Here is a 16,979-nt window from a genome sequence, read left to right as displayed (position 1 = left end):
TGTTCTATTATGGATTATCTCCTCTGTAAGGTCAACCATTTATCATATTCTTCTTAATCACTGGAACCTAAAGTTCTTTTATGGTATACCAATTATCATATCCAATTAATATCATCAGTTTTCCTAACCGTTATACTCAGTCTCTACAGTTACGATGCCTAAACCCACATTAGTCAATTCTCTCTCATTTTATTTCTGCAATGAGGAGAAAGCTCTAATTTACTAAGGATAAACAAATTATTATCCTGAGCTTTTAGTAATATACCGAGCAAGACCATTCATAACATTCTCATTTGTTGCTACACTCTTGTTGCACATGCTTTAGTATATAAACATAGCTGACTGTAGGACGCATAACGAGGGTAAATTCATAGAAAAGTGGGACCTTCACGATGTCAAAGGCGGGATACAGATGAATTGATTGACTCTGTCGCAGGAGAAACAAACCATATTGCCCAATTCCGAAGAGGCGAGATTCTATATATTATAAGATAGAAATCACCTATCTGACGAGACAAGAGTCAATCGTAGTTTGGCCAGGAATCCACAACCCCATCGAAAACACTCTGTTTTTATCGAAGATTTTTAGAAATAGAGTAGGCCTTTAATTATTTTAGTAATAAAGGTTAGAATCAATTTAGATTAAAACAAATTCAATTTTAAGTTTAATCGAGGAATGATTTGGTTTCGGTTATTAGTAGGGGAGTCTGTTTAGGTAGTCTTTAAATTATTTCTTTTTCATTCAGGAATAATTCTATTCTTATTAAGAGTAGGCTTTGTTTTTCTATTTAAGAAGAGGGATTGTAATAAGAGATAGATCACTTTTACAGATATAAGATTCTTCTTCTATATTACTTTGTGGATTCGAGGTGCTCCGTGGATTCGGAAGATGATCTTTGTGGATTCAGGAGAACATCGCTTGGTGGGATTCTGAGGTTTTATTCACTTCCATGCTGCATTAGTTAGTATCAGAGCCTTATTTTTTTCGCTGATCGATAATAGGCCAATGAGAACCTCTATTTCTTGGAACTGGAGTTCTGGATGAGTGAAGGACCGAGATGTTAATCATTGAGGGCTGTCTAGATTGACTTGCATCACAATAGAGCGTCTGAACATGGCTGATGGTAGGAGTCAAAACACGGTTGTTCGATGGTCGAGATGATCTTGATCTTAATCCATAGGTATGAATTCGAGTAGCGACCAATGACTCTAGAACAAGACCTTAAGAGTGGGTTAAGAGCCACTAAAGAAGCAATAGAAAGAGGAACCACCTCTGAGTGAGCACAATATCTTCGCATAGATGCACTGCTGAGCAGAGGGTTGAGTGTAATGTATCATTGAAGTACAGTAGTAAGAATCTTATTCTAGATATGGTGATAATGTTTAGGTGAAGACAAAGAGAATACTCACCTCTCTACGCATCGACTGGATTCGCGGGGTCCGAAAGGGGCGAATGATGTGCGCCAGAACGATGAGGAGGGTGGGTCTGTTGGCGCTCTCATCCCCTCTGGCCGTTAGCTATGTTGATGAGTGTGTTGTTATGATGTGTGTCGAGATGGTACTGTATCATTATGCTTTTATGGTATGACAATTCGAGTATTGGAGCTAACCCACATAAGCAGAGACAACACTTGTATTTCAAGAAGGATGAACGCATAATTGCTACTTATGCTCTATTAGGGTTTCATCCGCGGCCGGCCCGGCCGAAGCAAATTGAAGCCCGGACCCGCGGCCTGAGCGGTGCTGTTGGCTCCGGGGTGTCGGCCTGATTTTTTTTTTGTTTTTTTTTAATTTTTTTAATTTTTTAAAAATCCTTCATAAATTCATAAAATATACATACAAAATTATTAAAAATGACCATAAATTTTTTAGCTAACTTTGAATATGACATAATTATTAAGTACAAAATTATAAAAATTAAAAGCATGATTAAAATAACTTCTTTATTAATAATCAGTAAATCCTTTACAAGTATAAATTTATTTCAGATTTGATCGCATCACAATAGATGAGTACATCCTAACTAGTCGTTGCGCACCTACCTCACCTAATATCCTATCATTTGTATACTTTATTTAAATATTCATTACAAATTTAAAGCTAAGAAATAAAATAAAAATTTATATGAATATTATCTAAATCTTTATACCGCATTTGCTAGCCCAACTCTTCAAATTTACTTCTTCAATTCCAATCATCCGATCAATGGTCTTGCGTTCATTCTCGTACCTCACCAATCTTTGTAAGCCACATCACCGCTTGTTACAATATTACGAATCTAAGCATTGTCCTGTTGGTGTCTGATCAAACATCCTGCTGTATTAAAGACGCGGATTCCGAAGCTACCGTCGAAACCTACACTGTTAGTTAAGTCACAGACTGATAATCATATTTTATTATAATTTTATACCCTCATTATCTATTTTTATATGATAATATTACCACTAATAATTGTTTTATCTTTTTATATACAGGTTAATTGCGAGAATAAATCTCAAACTCTCATTCTCAATTAAAAACCCATTGATAAATGAAGAAATGAAGCTAAAGAAGTCCCATTAAAAAATGCAATTTCCAAATTATCCAAAAGCTCAAGCTTAAGAGCGGAAGCAATTAAGCCCAAGAAATGCCAAAGCCCAAAGCCAAAACACAAACAAATCAAGAATTATCCAAAGCCGCAAGTTTGTCAAAAGCCCACACAAGGAGGAAGCTCGCGACTGAATTCATGGAGTGCGCTGGACATCGATGCCAGCATCGATGCCGGCGTATCGATTGCCGCATCGATACCCGTTCGATGCTGCATCGATACCCCTCTATCGCTGCTGACATTCGATACGACGTTACAGTCAGTTACAGATTCAGTGGCTGAATTATGTTTCTTGGATAAAGATTTCAATCCAATGCGCTCTCATTCACTTGATGTTTACTGTATAAATAGGGGTAGAGATTGTAGGGTTTAGAGGTGCTAAAAATTTTTGTAACTCCTTTTGGAGAGGAGAGCTACTATTAATGATGAAGACCCTTCCAAATTTATAACTTTTTGTTATAATTATATATAATTAATTTTTTTACCACTTTAAATATTTCTTCTCTTTGTTGGGATGATGACGATGGCAGATGAGAATTATTTGGAGCGTTTTCATTTTCTTTTCTTTTTCTCTTTATTTCTCTTTATTGCTTATTAGTTAGATTTATTTTCTATGCTTATAGTTAGATTTTATTTTCTTTTTAAATTAGCGCAAGCGGGCTAGAAACCTCTTGTCTTAGATTTATTTTCATGGCTTATAGATTAGATTTATTTCATGCTTTATTAGAGTAGATTTTATTTCTTGCATTTAATTCTTGCATAATTTATTTTGTAGTTTTAGATTTTTACAATTTATTTTGTCCCTAGTTAGATTTTTAATTCTTACACTATTCACATTAAGGCCTAGAACCCTCTTCGGTTTAGGTTTTTTTTTGTTTATTTTCATTTTGCTTTGATTCGTCTTTTAGGCTAGAACCCTCTATGGGAATCACCCTTTTCTAAGAAGTGCGGCTTCAATTTTAGATTACTTCATATCTATAATTGATCATATCTAAAATTTGAACCCTCACCATCTTTAATTTCTTGAATTTTTCTTTTATTCTTGAATTTTATTTTTATTCTTGATTTTCATTTGTTTCTCGATTTTATTTCATTTCTTCCTTTCTTGCCTTATTGATCACATTTATTTTTACTCCACATCCGCGCTCTTCAAACACTTGCATCTACACACTATCACATCTCATTATCTCTCCACAATCACATTCACTCATCAGCTACTATTTGTCACGACACACATAAGAACCGATTTTATATTTTCTCCTAACAAAAACCTTCTCTCGTCGGGGTCGATAACTCTTTATACTATAACTTGATCAATTGCTGCACTTTGTAATTTTGGTACATAATTTATTGCCGCATCCACGAACCATTGCCGTAGAAAGTATAGATATGAAAACATCATTTGCCTTCTTGTTTTGTATGATATTTAACAAATAATTTACGACAATGTTGGTTTGTTTAGTATTTGTGGTTTTTCTATTTATTATAGACAAACAATATGTTGGGAGTGGATGGAATTACGCCATAACGGCATCATTCCAATGGGGTTGGCGGAAAATAGTGGAGTGAAGCTACGAATTTAAGTTAAAGATTCAAGGCTTCAAGCTTCATCGCAAGTGCTTCAAGATAGAGCTTTGTGAAGATCACAAGGCTTGGGTACAATTTAGTTTTGGAGTTTATTATTATGTGTGCTTAAGTACTTTAAGCTTAATCATATTATACCACACACATTTTATTGGTTTCTTTGTATATACTTACTGTTAGTTTGGTTCTCCACTTATTCTGTTCAAAAGCAAATAATCAAGTGAGAGAGATATCTGGGATTCTTATTTGCGGTACCTTTGATGACCTTCCTAAGCTCCATGTCCTGGCGTAGTCATCTTTGCCACCTGGGGAGCTCCCTTCCCCAGTTCTGTCGGTCAGAATTAACTTCTGTTACCTCCGTCTGGCAAGGTGTTCCTCCAAATCCGATGTACTCGGATCCACCTGTATCCGTAGTGCTGCTCCTTACTACTTTGGCTATCATTGCACTATCCATTGCTTTTGCCTACATCACTCCTCATTGAATATCATTATCCCTGCTTTTCTGATGATCTTCCTGTTCTTTCATCCCCAAAGACGACACCCAAACTCATCAATGTTATATCAATGAATGGTGCACTTTCGTTGACTTAGCCTTCTAGCTTTTCCCTGACATGGTCAACTGATATGAACATTATGCCACACAACTGAATACTCGGCATGTGAGGAGATTGTATCTTCTGTGCACTCCAAACCTCCTCAGAATCCTTAAGTCCAATGGCAACTGATGGCCATGATTATCAAGTAAGCCTGTCGTATTGCACTGCATCCGTTCCAAAATATCTTAGGCAAACTCTGCATGTAATCGCATGTCCTGGAAACCTCCTTCAATGTCACTAATTCATCCTCTCTGCTAACTGCGTTTGTTTGCGGCAATCCCTGGAGTAGTCCTCTCCAACAAAACTCATTTAGAGCATAAAAACCTCCTTTGAACTCCTTCACCTCGTTTCTCCACCGTTGTCTGATCTCAGACACTTTACCTTTAGATCATAGTCTCATTTTCCATCATGGCCTTCCACTTCTTAAAGATCCCAAACACCTCTGACTTATGCTTCATGAGTATACACACACCTCCTCGAGTGATCGCTCAATTTGAAGGGTGATATAGTATGTCGCTAACTGCAAGAGAGAACGCGTAGCTGGACCCCATACAGTCAGGTATGAACTAACTCTAGCTTCTGATCTTTATCGTGCTTCCACGCTTCTTGGAAACTAACTCTCTTCTACTTTCCAAAGATGCAGTCCTTGCAACACAGACTTTACAAAATCATGATGTCGCGTTTAGCTTCCCCTGTGTGAGAATCTTCATCCCCTTTCGTTCATGTGTCCCATCTTTATTGTGGCCACAGATCCATACTCTCTTTATCAGCTACACATTTGTGAGGTGCTTACTCGCCATGTGAGGTGCAGTAGAGAGATTCTCCTATTTTGTTGGGCCTCGGACAACAATTATAGTACCGTTTGAGACCCTCCACGAATCCCCGGTGAATGTCGAAATATAGTCTTATGTTCTAAGCTAGCAAAACCAAATGAGATTCCTCTTCAGCTTCGGTATGTGCCTCATGTTCTTCAGATTCCACTTAGAGCCCTTCAACTGCTATTTGCACATCTGCCTTTCCAACAACGCCTACATGGGTTATTATCCCTCAAGTATACTTTCCAAAGTACCTCCTACTGCTTATGAAAGAAGCTTTCACTTTAGCAGTGGCGCCGGAATGCAGGCTTCTGAGTCAATGGCCTAAGAATCAGAATCGCTATCCATAGCGAGGATCAATTGCATTCATGCACAGAGATGAGCCTCCTGCTCATTCGCTGTCCTTTCTTTTTGCTGTTTACATGCCTGAAACATATAGCCTCCTAGCCGCAGTTCTAACACATTTTAAATTATTAGACAAGCTTGAGCGGCTCTGTGAAACCGGCGTAGGCGCGCTGCGGGTTGCAGGTCCACCTGTAGGGTACGCCGCCCCCCGCCACCCCCCCAAAAAAAAAGACCATTAATTTTGCTCGAGAATATCACAATGTAGAACTGTATTAGGAATAATTTTCTTATCAAATTTCAATTATTGAGTTTAGGGAAAATGAGAAACTAGGTCAAATTGTCAAATTAACGTTGATTTGATAGAAAACTTTGCGGTTGAAAATGCCAAAAACAGAACTGAGGGTCAAAGTTTCAGAGTTACAAGGGGTGAAACTTTGGGGGCATTGAAGTGCAAATGAGCGTCGGCTGCTTGTCCTTTGTTAGTATTTTTTGGAACCTTGTTTTGTATGTGATTAAAACACTGGAACTTGTTTTAAATACCATCAGAATGCAATAAAAGCTTATGCTGTCACGGCATCAATCTGTGCTTCGCTTCACTGGAAAGTAACCAACCATTATCCTCAAATAACAATCAAGAATCAGAGGTGGCTTAATTCTGCCGTACATTTGCCATGATCCTTCAAATGCACCTGTAAGCAAAAAGGAGGGCCTTAGGGGTGTTCATTTGCATATAGGGCCTGTTTGGTTATTTCCTAAAACACCAAGAAATAGAAATAAGAACCAAGAAAATTTAAAAAGTACAATTTCATTCATTTACATCCCTAAAACTCACCCACAACATCTAATAAAATATTATTTTTATCTAACAACTCATCCAACATATATAATAAAATATTATTTTCATCCAACAACTCATCCATCACATTCACGACATCTAATAAAATATTATTTTTATCTAACAACTCATTCACCACATCTAATAAAATATTATTTTCATCCACAACATCAATCAACTCATCCCATCTCATCATTTTAAATCACTCACATCATCCAATAAGATGGTGACAACTCATCTCATCTCATTAACATATTTTAAATCACTCACATCATCCAATAAGATGGTGACAACTCATCTCATCTCATTAACATTTCATTTCCATCCATTTCCTCCCAAAAAATCCAATAAGATGGTGACAACTCATCTCATCTCATTAACATTTCATTTCCATCCATTTCCTCCCAAAAAGCTAGGAAAACAATTTCCTTAAGTGTGGATCACATCATCCAATAATATAATGACAACTCATCTATTTTCTTATTTTTAAGAATGAACCAAACAAAAGAAAACAACCTATTACAAGAAATATGTTTCTTATAATTCATTTCCTTATTTTTTTCGCTAACCAAACAACATCAAAACAAGTTTTCTTAAAAAATCACTCACATTATCCTATAATAAGGTGACAACTCATCTCATCTCATCTCCATTTCTTTGATTTTCTTCTTTTTTTAGCAAATCAAACACTCCCAAAACAATTCTTCTTAGAAATAGTTTTCCATTTCTTTGATTTCCCACTTTCTTTAGGCAAACAAACAGACCCATAACTGAAAAATGAAAGTGAGAAAGTGACTTGTTTTTAATATTTTATGTATTTGTTTACATGCAAATAATTATGAAGGTGATATGTAAAAAACTTGCCGCATAAGATTTAATACAATTTTAACTTCTTCTAAAAAAGCGTTGAAGCCACATGAAAGCAACAAAAATGGACACCATTTTAATTAAATAATTTTAAATATATTAATTAATTAATCCTATTTTACCTCATCAGCGTCACGTTACACTTTCAATAGTAATTTTATTTTTCAAATAAACACTATATTTCACTTCATACTAATGTGGATGTAAAAATCATTTGAAAAAAAAGAAAAAGTAACTATATTATTTTAATTTACTTTCGAATTGCCAAAAGACCCTTAGTCCATATGTTTATGCGTACGGTTAATTGCACAAACTTCCTTTTGTATCATTGTTTTGCAGTTACCACCCTGATAGTTACATTGTTGCAAATAGATCCCTCTGGTTAACATTTTTCATTCTTACTGCTGGTGAAATTTTGCACATATTGCCCCTAGGTGTACCTAATGAACCTATCTAAGAGCAAAGGGGTTTAACTTTTTATTATTATTATACCCATGATGTTTATCTGCCATAGTGACAATAAGGACAAAATGATTATCTTCTCCTTAAAGTATTGATGCAATTTGTCTATTTCCCCCTTAAACTATATGTATATAGCCAATGTGATAATTTTATGAGTGTACACTCAAATATTTAGCAGATTAATGATGTGATAAATTTTTTTATATTTCTTATATTTTTGTAATTTAAAAAACAAATTTTAATTCATAAAAAGAGTACAATTTTTAATTCATAAAAAGAGTTAAAGAATAAAAAACTTTAGGGAAAAGTTATTAAATTTTTTTCTAGTTTGGGGAAAAGGTGGGAAACTGATAAAAACACATGAAATAATACCCAAAAAAATTTACCTCATTGATTTGTTAAATATTTAATGGTAGACTCACAAAGTGACCAACTGCAAATATAGTTTGAGGGGCAAATAGATAAACCAATACTTTAGAGAGCAACTTGAGAGTTCATCAATACGTTAAGGAAAAAATAATCAATTTTCTTGAAAATAAAAATAAATCTAAATATATAAGTTATAAACAGAATTCTACAAAATTTTTTACAAAATAGACTAAATATTATCATTGGAGGAAAATGTTTTCTAAATGTTATGGTGTTCCCACTCACTGAAATATAGTGTATTGGCAAGCGAACATATGTATTTCTATATGCCTTGCCCAATCAGCTGGGTCGCCCAAGTCCCACAGAGAGTTCGGCTTAGCCAACTCATCGAGTCGACATTTCCTCATGACGACACGAAAGGCAGAGTTAGTCGACCCTCTTGTCAAGAACGAATCGACAAGGGTCCACTCGACCACTCGTCCAATGCCTCACGAGACCGACTCGAAAGGCATTACTTCTTGGCGAGGCTATTTGCACTAGCAACATGTCCACATCGCATTTAAATACATGTCAGGAGCATTATGCTTCTAGCCTCGATAGTCTTCATGACTCATCGGACCACGTGGGCTCTTCCATGCCGCCGATCACTTCTCATTTAATGCCGAAGTGATCAACCCTCTAGTCGCTAGCCGACACCTGTAAAGCAAAGGCTGACTCAACTACCAGCCCACACTTTACCACCGCCCCACTGTGCTCGGCCAAAGTGACCAATCAACCTCTTATACTCTGGGTATAAGTACATGTACTATTTGAACATAGAGATGATTCAAAAATCGGACCTCCTGACATACATATTGTATAATTATAAGAACAGATAGCTCTTATTTTTCTATCAAGCTTATCAACTAACTTGATCGTTATAGGTACGACGGGGAAATCAATCCCCTCCCTCTCACGAATTTCTACATGTGCAGATTGTTCAAAACCCCAATTCAAGAACTAGATATAAAGTCAGGGAAGAAAGCAGCCCCTCTTCAATACAGAACAAAACCGATCCTTTTCTGGATTCAACTAACTATGTGATCTTAGTCATTAACAGTTTGGCGCCCACCGTGGGGCTACTTTTCTTTCTTGAGAAAATATGTCAGGTTCTAAACGAGGGTCTGACTAGTCTCGCCCTGTAGAACACCACCAGAGCTATGTTACCCGAGCCCAGTTTGAGGAAACAACTCACAAGCTTTCTCGGTCTTTTCAAGAACAATTCACTACCTTTACGCGTGAACTTCTTAGACGGCCTCTCTCCCCCCACCTTCTGGAGACCGACGGTCGAAGACCCATCCTTCTGGACTGCAACAAACCCTCTCATCGCAGACTCCTCATGATGCTGCAAAGCAATTGGAGGGCCGCGATAAACATGTGAGCCCACCGCTTCGTCGTCACCATCATCATCGTCTTCATCAAGAGGCCACCGACGAGAGTCCCGACCCAAGCCATCTCGGGGAACACGCTAAGGGAGTGGTCTCAAAGACTCCCTTTCATCATCGTGCCTCCCTAACTCCTTCCGCTATCTTAGGAGCCTCTAGATACGACCAAGTGTATAGACCGGTTGCTGGCGCCATCGGGGGGTAATACCCCTCTCTCCGATGATATCATGCACGCCCCATGCGTGAAGTTCAAAATACCTCACATAGAGAAGTACAAAGGCGAGGGGGATCCCTCCGAGCATGTTCAGAGTTACTATGATGTAATGAACATGCTTCAAGCTTCGGAAGCAGTTATCTATCGATGTTTCCCAATCACCCTTTCCAAAAGTACCAAGCTCTAGTGGAATGCTCTTGAAAAGAAATCCATCAGCAGTTTTTAACAGCTCAGCCGAAAGTTCATCCACCACTTTTTGGCTGACACTAAGCAGAAATTGCCCTCTCATGTGTTGATTCAGATGAGACAGGGGCCAGAAGAAAGCCTCCGAGCCTATTTCAAAAGATTCCACACAAAGAGGCTGAAAGTCAATGACCCAGGAAGTGTAGTCACCATGTCCGTCCTCGTTGCCGGATTGCAGAACAATGAGTTGGCCGACTCACTCTCTAAAAGGCCAGTCGCCAACTATGAGCAATTGATGGCCAAAGCACACAGATACATGGACATGGAAGCTGCCAGAGCTTACAAGGCATCGGCTAGGGTTGTTGTATGAACTTCCACACACGATTTCAATAGCATCGGCAAATACCAACCATCTTTCGACTCCGGCGCAGCGTACGATGGTGGCGCCAATGCTCGAGCCGGCCAGGAGCCCCCTGCAAGGCAGGAGTGGCCAAAAGATCATCCGAAGGTCGATTCTCACTTCAACCAATACTTTTCTGGATTCAACTGACTATGTTATCTTAGTCATCAACACTAAAAAAATTAAATACATAAATATCTGCATGGTAATGATCATAATTATTCTATAAAAAAGCAATAATTATATTTATCTTAGAGCCACAAATTAAAAAAAGATAAATTACACTAAACCCGAAGAACTTTTTCACATTTTGTAATAAACCCCAATAATTTTCAAACTAGTACTGAACACCCAATAACTTTTGCATTTCGCATAAAACTCTGAATAAGTTTCCGCATTTTGCAGATAACACCATAACTTAGAAGGGAAAAAAAACAACAACATAAAAATGCATTCTGAAAGTTCTTGAGGGTTTATGTAATTTACTCATAAACTATTTGGGTGTTTTTTGCAAGAGTAATAGGGAATTCACTGCACAATGTTGAAGTTCTTGGGGGGTTTAGTGTAACTTACCGGAAAAAAAACTGTATCTCAACAATTTTTAATATTTTTTAACTAACTAGTGTCATTAAAAAAATTAAATGATCATGATAATAATAACCCAAGCCTCTATCCCCTTCCTTGTTCTTCTCTTTGTGGCGCTCTCCCCTCCTCCGCCCTCTCTCTAATCTTATCCCCTAAAAACCCAATCCAAAGCCACACTCCAAATCTCAAACCCTACCTCCTCTCAAAACCCTAAACCCCCAACAGCCCTAAAAATCTCAACTCTCTTCACTTCGCTATCCCCAATTCCCAGTTTTTAATAACCATGGATTCCGAATCCGTGGTGGCCTCCGCCTCAGTCCCTCAATCCAAAGAGAACGGAAACGGCGATCCTTTATCCCATTCGGAGACGCCGGCGGTGGTCTACGATGATCGTGGGACGGCGTCGGAGTCGGAGGACTCGAATGAGGAAATTTCCATGCCGGCGGTTGAGAATGGTGGAAACCGTAAATTGGGTTTGAGCGAAATCCCTAATCTTGTTGGGGTTAAAGATGAGAGAGTTGAGGGGGTTGAGGTTTGGAGTGGTGGGTCAAATCTTGAAGAGGAGGGAGAGTCGAAGACTGACGGTTCTGTGAATGGAGTTGAGGGGAATGGTTTGGGTTTTGCTGAAAATGAGAAGAACGGCAAGAATTCGGTGAGCGATACAAATTCGAAGCCTGTCGTGGTTGAGGTTGGAACAGAGAATAATTTGGCTGTGGACGATACGAAATCAAAGCCGGTTGAGGTTGAGGTTGAGGCTGCAATGGAGGAGAATTCCTTGGTGGACGAGGTTGAGGCTGAAGATGGAACAGTGAAGAATTGGGAGCCCTCTGCTGCAAATGAGGCCTTCGATGCAAATGGAGAATCTGAAGCAATAGCCGCAACAGCTCCTCTTCTTGAAGAGAAGAAGGGGGCAGACTTGAAGCCCAAGATGGAGGAAGTAGGTTCCCTTCAAGAATCACAGGAGGAAACTGATTCCAGACCTGCTGCTGAGCCAGAGAAAGAGTTTGATCTTCACATTGTTGGTTCTAATCAAAATCTTGAAGAAGCAGTGGAAACTTTGAAGCCCGTGGGAGTTGAAACCAATGCTGTAGATACGTCCATCGTGGAGCTTAAGTCTGCAGAAAAGGAGGAACTAGATGATGCTGTGTCGGAGAAAGATAAGGAGGTTATTGGCAAAGGGGAAATGACTTCTTCTTTGGCCCAGATTGTTGACGGGTTAGTGGAGTCTGAGGATGCGGGAACAGAAACTAATACTGTTATGGCCAAAGAGAATGGAGTCGCCAGTATTCCTGTTGACGCTGCCATCGAGTCAAAGGCTGAGGAGGAGGAGACCACGGATGTGGAGGCTGAGAAGAACAAAACTGTTGATGGCACCGGTGCAGAAAGAAGCCTTGACCTGGTAACTGTTTCGAGTTTTAAGAATCTGAATTGAATTCTGTTGGTAATTGTGCTAGTTTTACAACAATAACAGCAACAATAGAAACAAGGGTAAACTGTATTTATCCCTCCCATGGTTCCGAGGAGTGGAAGTTATCCCCCTTACTTTTTTCTCTCATCACTTTCCCCACAAGACTAAATCTTCTTAGATGGAGACCTAAAAATACAATTATCTCCTTTTCATAATAACATTTTTAATCGAAATAGAAGAGGAAAATATATAAACAAGTTGAGAACATGGGAAAACAAATAAATTCTAATGAACTAGAAAATGAGAGAGAAGGTGGGAGAAAGCATAATCAATATTAGAATACAAGATAATTAGGAAAAATATTTTTTTTGTTAATACGTCCCTTGTCATGGATGCCAAAAGGATAGATGTGAGACTTAAGGGGAAATTTTGCCTTCAATTTAACAGAAATAGGTATTGGGAGGGATAAATGCAACAAACAGTTATTTTTGGTTTTTTTTATTTTTTTTTTTTTTTGTGTGTGGGGTGGGGGGTGGGGGGGGGTGGGGAGGCCAACTATTCACACTCCCAAACAGTAACTTTTTGGGGGTGTGTAGGACTAAATTGCCCTTCTCCCAACCCAAACCAGACACAAGTCAAAAGGGCATTTTCGGCAATCCAACTCCAAAGTTACTTGCGGAGTTGTATAGCAAACATGGGGGGGGGGGGGCTGGAGTTAATGGGATTTTTCTTTTTGTTTTTTGGGGTGGGCGGTTGAGTGGGGGGATGGGTGAGGCGGGATAGGATAAATGCCACTCTTTGAAACCTTGGAAGCCAAGAACAACAAAATTTTGGGTCGTCTACATGAATTCCAGTCTTCAATTCAGTTTTCATTTAGGCCTATCTCTTTGTTAATTACCACTATCATATCCTTCTTAATTTCATTTGTCTACGTTAGTTTATGCTCTATGTCCTATATTTTTAATTGCTAAGAATTTTGAAACCAAGTTTGATTCTGCGAATCATATCATGATTAGTATTTGCTGTTTCCTCTGAGACAGAACACCGAGGTGGAAAAGGGTGTGTTTACTTCACATCAAGTTTTGACTGATCTAGAAGCAAAACCCCGTGATGGTGGTGGGGATGCAGACCTGCGTCAGGATGTGGAACCTCCACCTGCCCCCGCAGAAGATTCTAAAAGCAAGGAGACAGAAATACAGTCTTTAGAAAATTCAAGTGTAACGGAAAGTGGGTCTGCCTGTGAAATCTCTGCTGGAAGCACTTTGCCTGTTTACGTTGTTCATGGTGAGAAGGTAGAGCCTGAATCTGATGGTCCTCACGTAGCTGATGATGATGAAAACCTTGTTCAAGCGGGAGAGGAAGTGGAGGATGACAATGTTTCTGACGAGCAACCTAGGGTTGCAATATTGGATAGCTCTGAAACTGCAAAGCAACTTATAAAAGAAATGGAAGGAGGTTCTTCAAGCACCAGTTTTGATAGCTATAATAGTTACCGGCATCAAATGGAAGGGCAGATTGTTTCGGATTCTGATGAAGACGCAGACACTGATGAGGAGGGTGATGAGAAAGAGCTATTTGACTCTGCTGCATTGGCTGCTTTGTTGAAGGCAGCAACTAGTGGTTCTTCAGAAGGAAATTTTACTGTAACTTCTCAAGATGGCAGTCAAGTTTTCTCCATGGACCGACCTGCTGGGTTGGGTTCCTCTGCCTCAGCTTTGCGGCCAGCTTCTGGACGGTCTGGTCGTCCTCCACTTTTCAGTCCCTCAGAGCTAGTGGTAACTGCAGAACCTGAGAACAAAATGAGTGAAGAAGAGAGAAAACTACATGAAAAGGTTGAGGACATTAGAGTGAAGTTTCTTCGACTCATTATGAGGTTGGGTCACACTGCTGAAGACACTATTGCTGCTCAGGTTCTCTACCGTCTAAATCTTGCTGAAGGGATAAGAAGAGGGAGACAAATGGGTCGGTCTTTTAGCACGGAGGCTGCTAAGAGAAAGGCCATGCGAATCGAAGAGGAGGGTGAGGAGGATTTGAAGTTCTATTGTAACATTCTAGTCCTTGGGAAGACCGGGGTGGGCAAGAGTGCAACCATAAATTCAATTTTCGGTGAAGAAAAGTCTCATACAAATGCTTTTCAACCAGCAACAACTTCAGTAAGAGAGATTTCTGGTGTTGTGGATGGGGTTAAACTTCGAGTTATAGACACCCCTGGTCTTAGATCCTCAGCTATGGAACAAGCAACAAATAGAAGAATTTTATCGTCCATAAAGAAGTATACTAAGAAATGCCCTCCAGATATCGTTCTCTATGTGGATAGGCTTGATACCCAGACTCGAGATTCCAATGATTTGCCTCTGTTGAGGTCCATTACTAGTGCATTGGGTTCTTCTATTTGGTTGAATGCCATAGTTGCTCTCACCCATGCTGCTTCTGCTCCACCAGAAGGGCCCAGTGGTTCTCCTTTGAGCTACGAGGTGTCCATAGCTCAGAGATCTCATGTTGTTCAACATTCCATTCGGCAAACGGCTGGAGACATGAGGCTGATGAACCCCGTGGCTTTAGCTGAGAACCATCCTGCTTGTAGGAGGAACAGAGAAGGACAGAGGGTGCTGCCCAATGGTCAAAGCTGGAGGCCTCAGTTGCTGCTATTGTGCTATTCATCTAAGATTCTCACTGAGGCTAATTCCCTTTTGAAACTTCAAGATCCTAGCCCTGGAAAGCTCTTTGGATTCCGTCTCCGCTCCCCACCCCTCCCTTATTTGTTGTCGACCCTACTGCAATCCAGAACCCATCCAAAGCTTTCCAGTGACCAGGGCGGCGACCATGGAGATTCTGACGTAGACCTAGATGATTTTTCTGATGCAGAAGATGAAGAGGAGGATGAGTATGATCAGCTTCCTCCCTTTAAGCCTCTTAAGAAATCTCAGCTTGCCAAACTTACCAAGGAGCAAAAAGGAGCCTACTTTGATGAGTATGATTATCGAGTTAAACTTCTTCAGAAGAAACAGTTAAAGGAAGAGATTAGGAGGTTGAAGGAGATGAAGAAGAGAGAGAAAAGCGGCAGGGAAGAGTCACCCTATGGGGACATGGGCGAGGATTTTGATCAGGATGGTGCACCAGCAGCAGTTCCGGTTCCATTACCTGATATGGTGTTGCCGCCTTCTTTTGACTGTGATTTTCCTACCTATCGATACCGTCTCTTGGAGCCAAATTCACAGCTTCTCACGAGGCCAGTATTGGATACACACGGCTGGGACCATGATTGTGGCTATGATGGTGTTAGCCTCGAGGAGACCCTTGCTATCGCCAACCGGTTTCCGGCAGCAGTAGCTGTTCAGATCACCAAAGACAAGAAGAATTTCAACATTCATTTGGATTCCTCTGTTTCAGCCAAGCATGGGGAGAATGGTTCTTCTCTTGCTGGCTTTGACATCCAGTCTGTTGGCAAGCAGCTTGCTTACATTCTCCGTGGCGAGACCAAGTTCAAGAACATGAAGAAAAACAAAACGACCGCTGGAATATCCATGACTTTCCTAGGTGAGACCATGGCAGCTGGATTGAAGGTCGAGGACCAGCTTATGATCGGAAGGAGGGTAGCTCTGGTGGCTAGCACAGGTACAATCCGAGCCCAAGGTGATGTGGCATATGGAGCCAATTTGGAGGCTCGTCTTAGAGAGAAGGATTATCCCATTGGCCGAGCACTTTCCACATTGGGGCTCTCGCTGATGAAGTGGCGTGGTGACTTGGCTTTGGGGGCTAATTTGCAATCTCAGGTGAACATTGGAAGGAACTCAAATGTTGCAGTTCGTGTTAGCCTGAACAACAAGCGCAGTGGGCAGATCACAATTAGGACAAGCACCTCAGATCATCTTCAGCTTGCGCTTGTTGGGATTGTTCCTGTCGCTCTCTCTGTCTTCAGGAGTATCTGTGGTGGTGAGTCAGACTTGGCTCACTAGATTTACTTCCCTTGCTGCCATTGATTAGACTGTGAAAGGATGACGAATCTAGACTTTCTTCAAGTCGAGCATGGTCTTAGTTTTGATCTCTTTATTATATTACAAATAATGTACTCCTAGTTTTGATTTTGAACTCCATTTCAGTAGTTAAATTTGTTCGGTTGACAATGTTCTAGATCTATGAAAGTTTTGGCGCGTAAAGTGGGCAAATAGTCATAAACATATTTATCGATTTTTTATTTATAGTGGTATCAGAGTTAAATTTGTTCAGGAGTATCCTTTTTTTTGGAATGTGGTTATCATCTATGTTTGAACTTCGAATCAATATATCTACCTTTACTACCTACAG

General features: G+C 39.8%; 1 protein-coding gene across 1 annotated transcript; it reads left to right on the top strand.

Annotated features, from left to right (window-relative positions):
• LOC109850228 (translocase of chloroplast 159, chloroplastic-like) lies at positions 11,346-16,873 on the top strand. Its single transcript, XM_020420192.1, has 2 exons — positions 11,346-12,665; positions 13,715-16,873. Exons 1-2 carry the CDS (start codon positions 11,550-11,552, stop codon positions 16,628-16,630), a joined length of 4,032 nt encoding a protein of 1,343 aa, XP_020275781.1. The 5' UTR covers positions 11,346-11,549; the 3' UTR covers positions 16,631-16,873.

Source organism: Asparagus officinalis, chromosome 7 (genome assembly GCF_001876935.1).
Source record: "Asparagus officinalis chromosome 7, Aspof.V1, whole genome shotgun sequence".
Taxonomy (NCBI): Eukaryota; Viridiplantae; Streptophyta; class Magnoliopsida; order Asparagales; family Asparagaceae; genus Asparagus; species Asparagus officinalis.
This window is presented reverse-complemented; position numbering and strand designations above follow the sequence as displayed.

Coding starts and splice junctions, on each gene's coding strand:
- LOC109850228 (XM_020420192.1), top strand. CDS start 11,550: ATGGATTCCGAATCCGTGGTGGCCTCCGCCTCAGTCCCTCAATCCAAA. Junction 12,666..13,714: donor CAGAAAGAAGCCTTGACCTG/GTAACTGTTTCG, acceptor CCTCTGAGACAG/AACACCGAGGTGGAAAAGGG.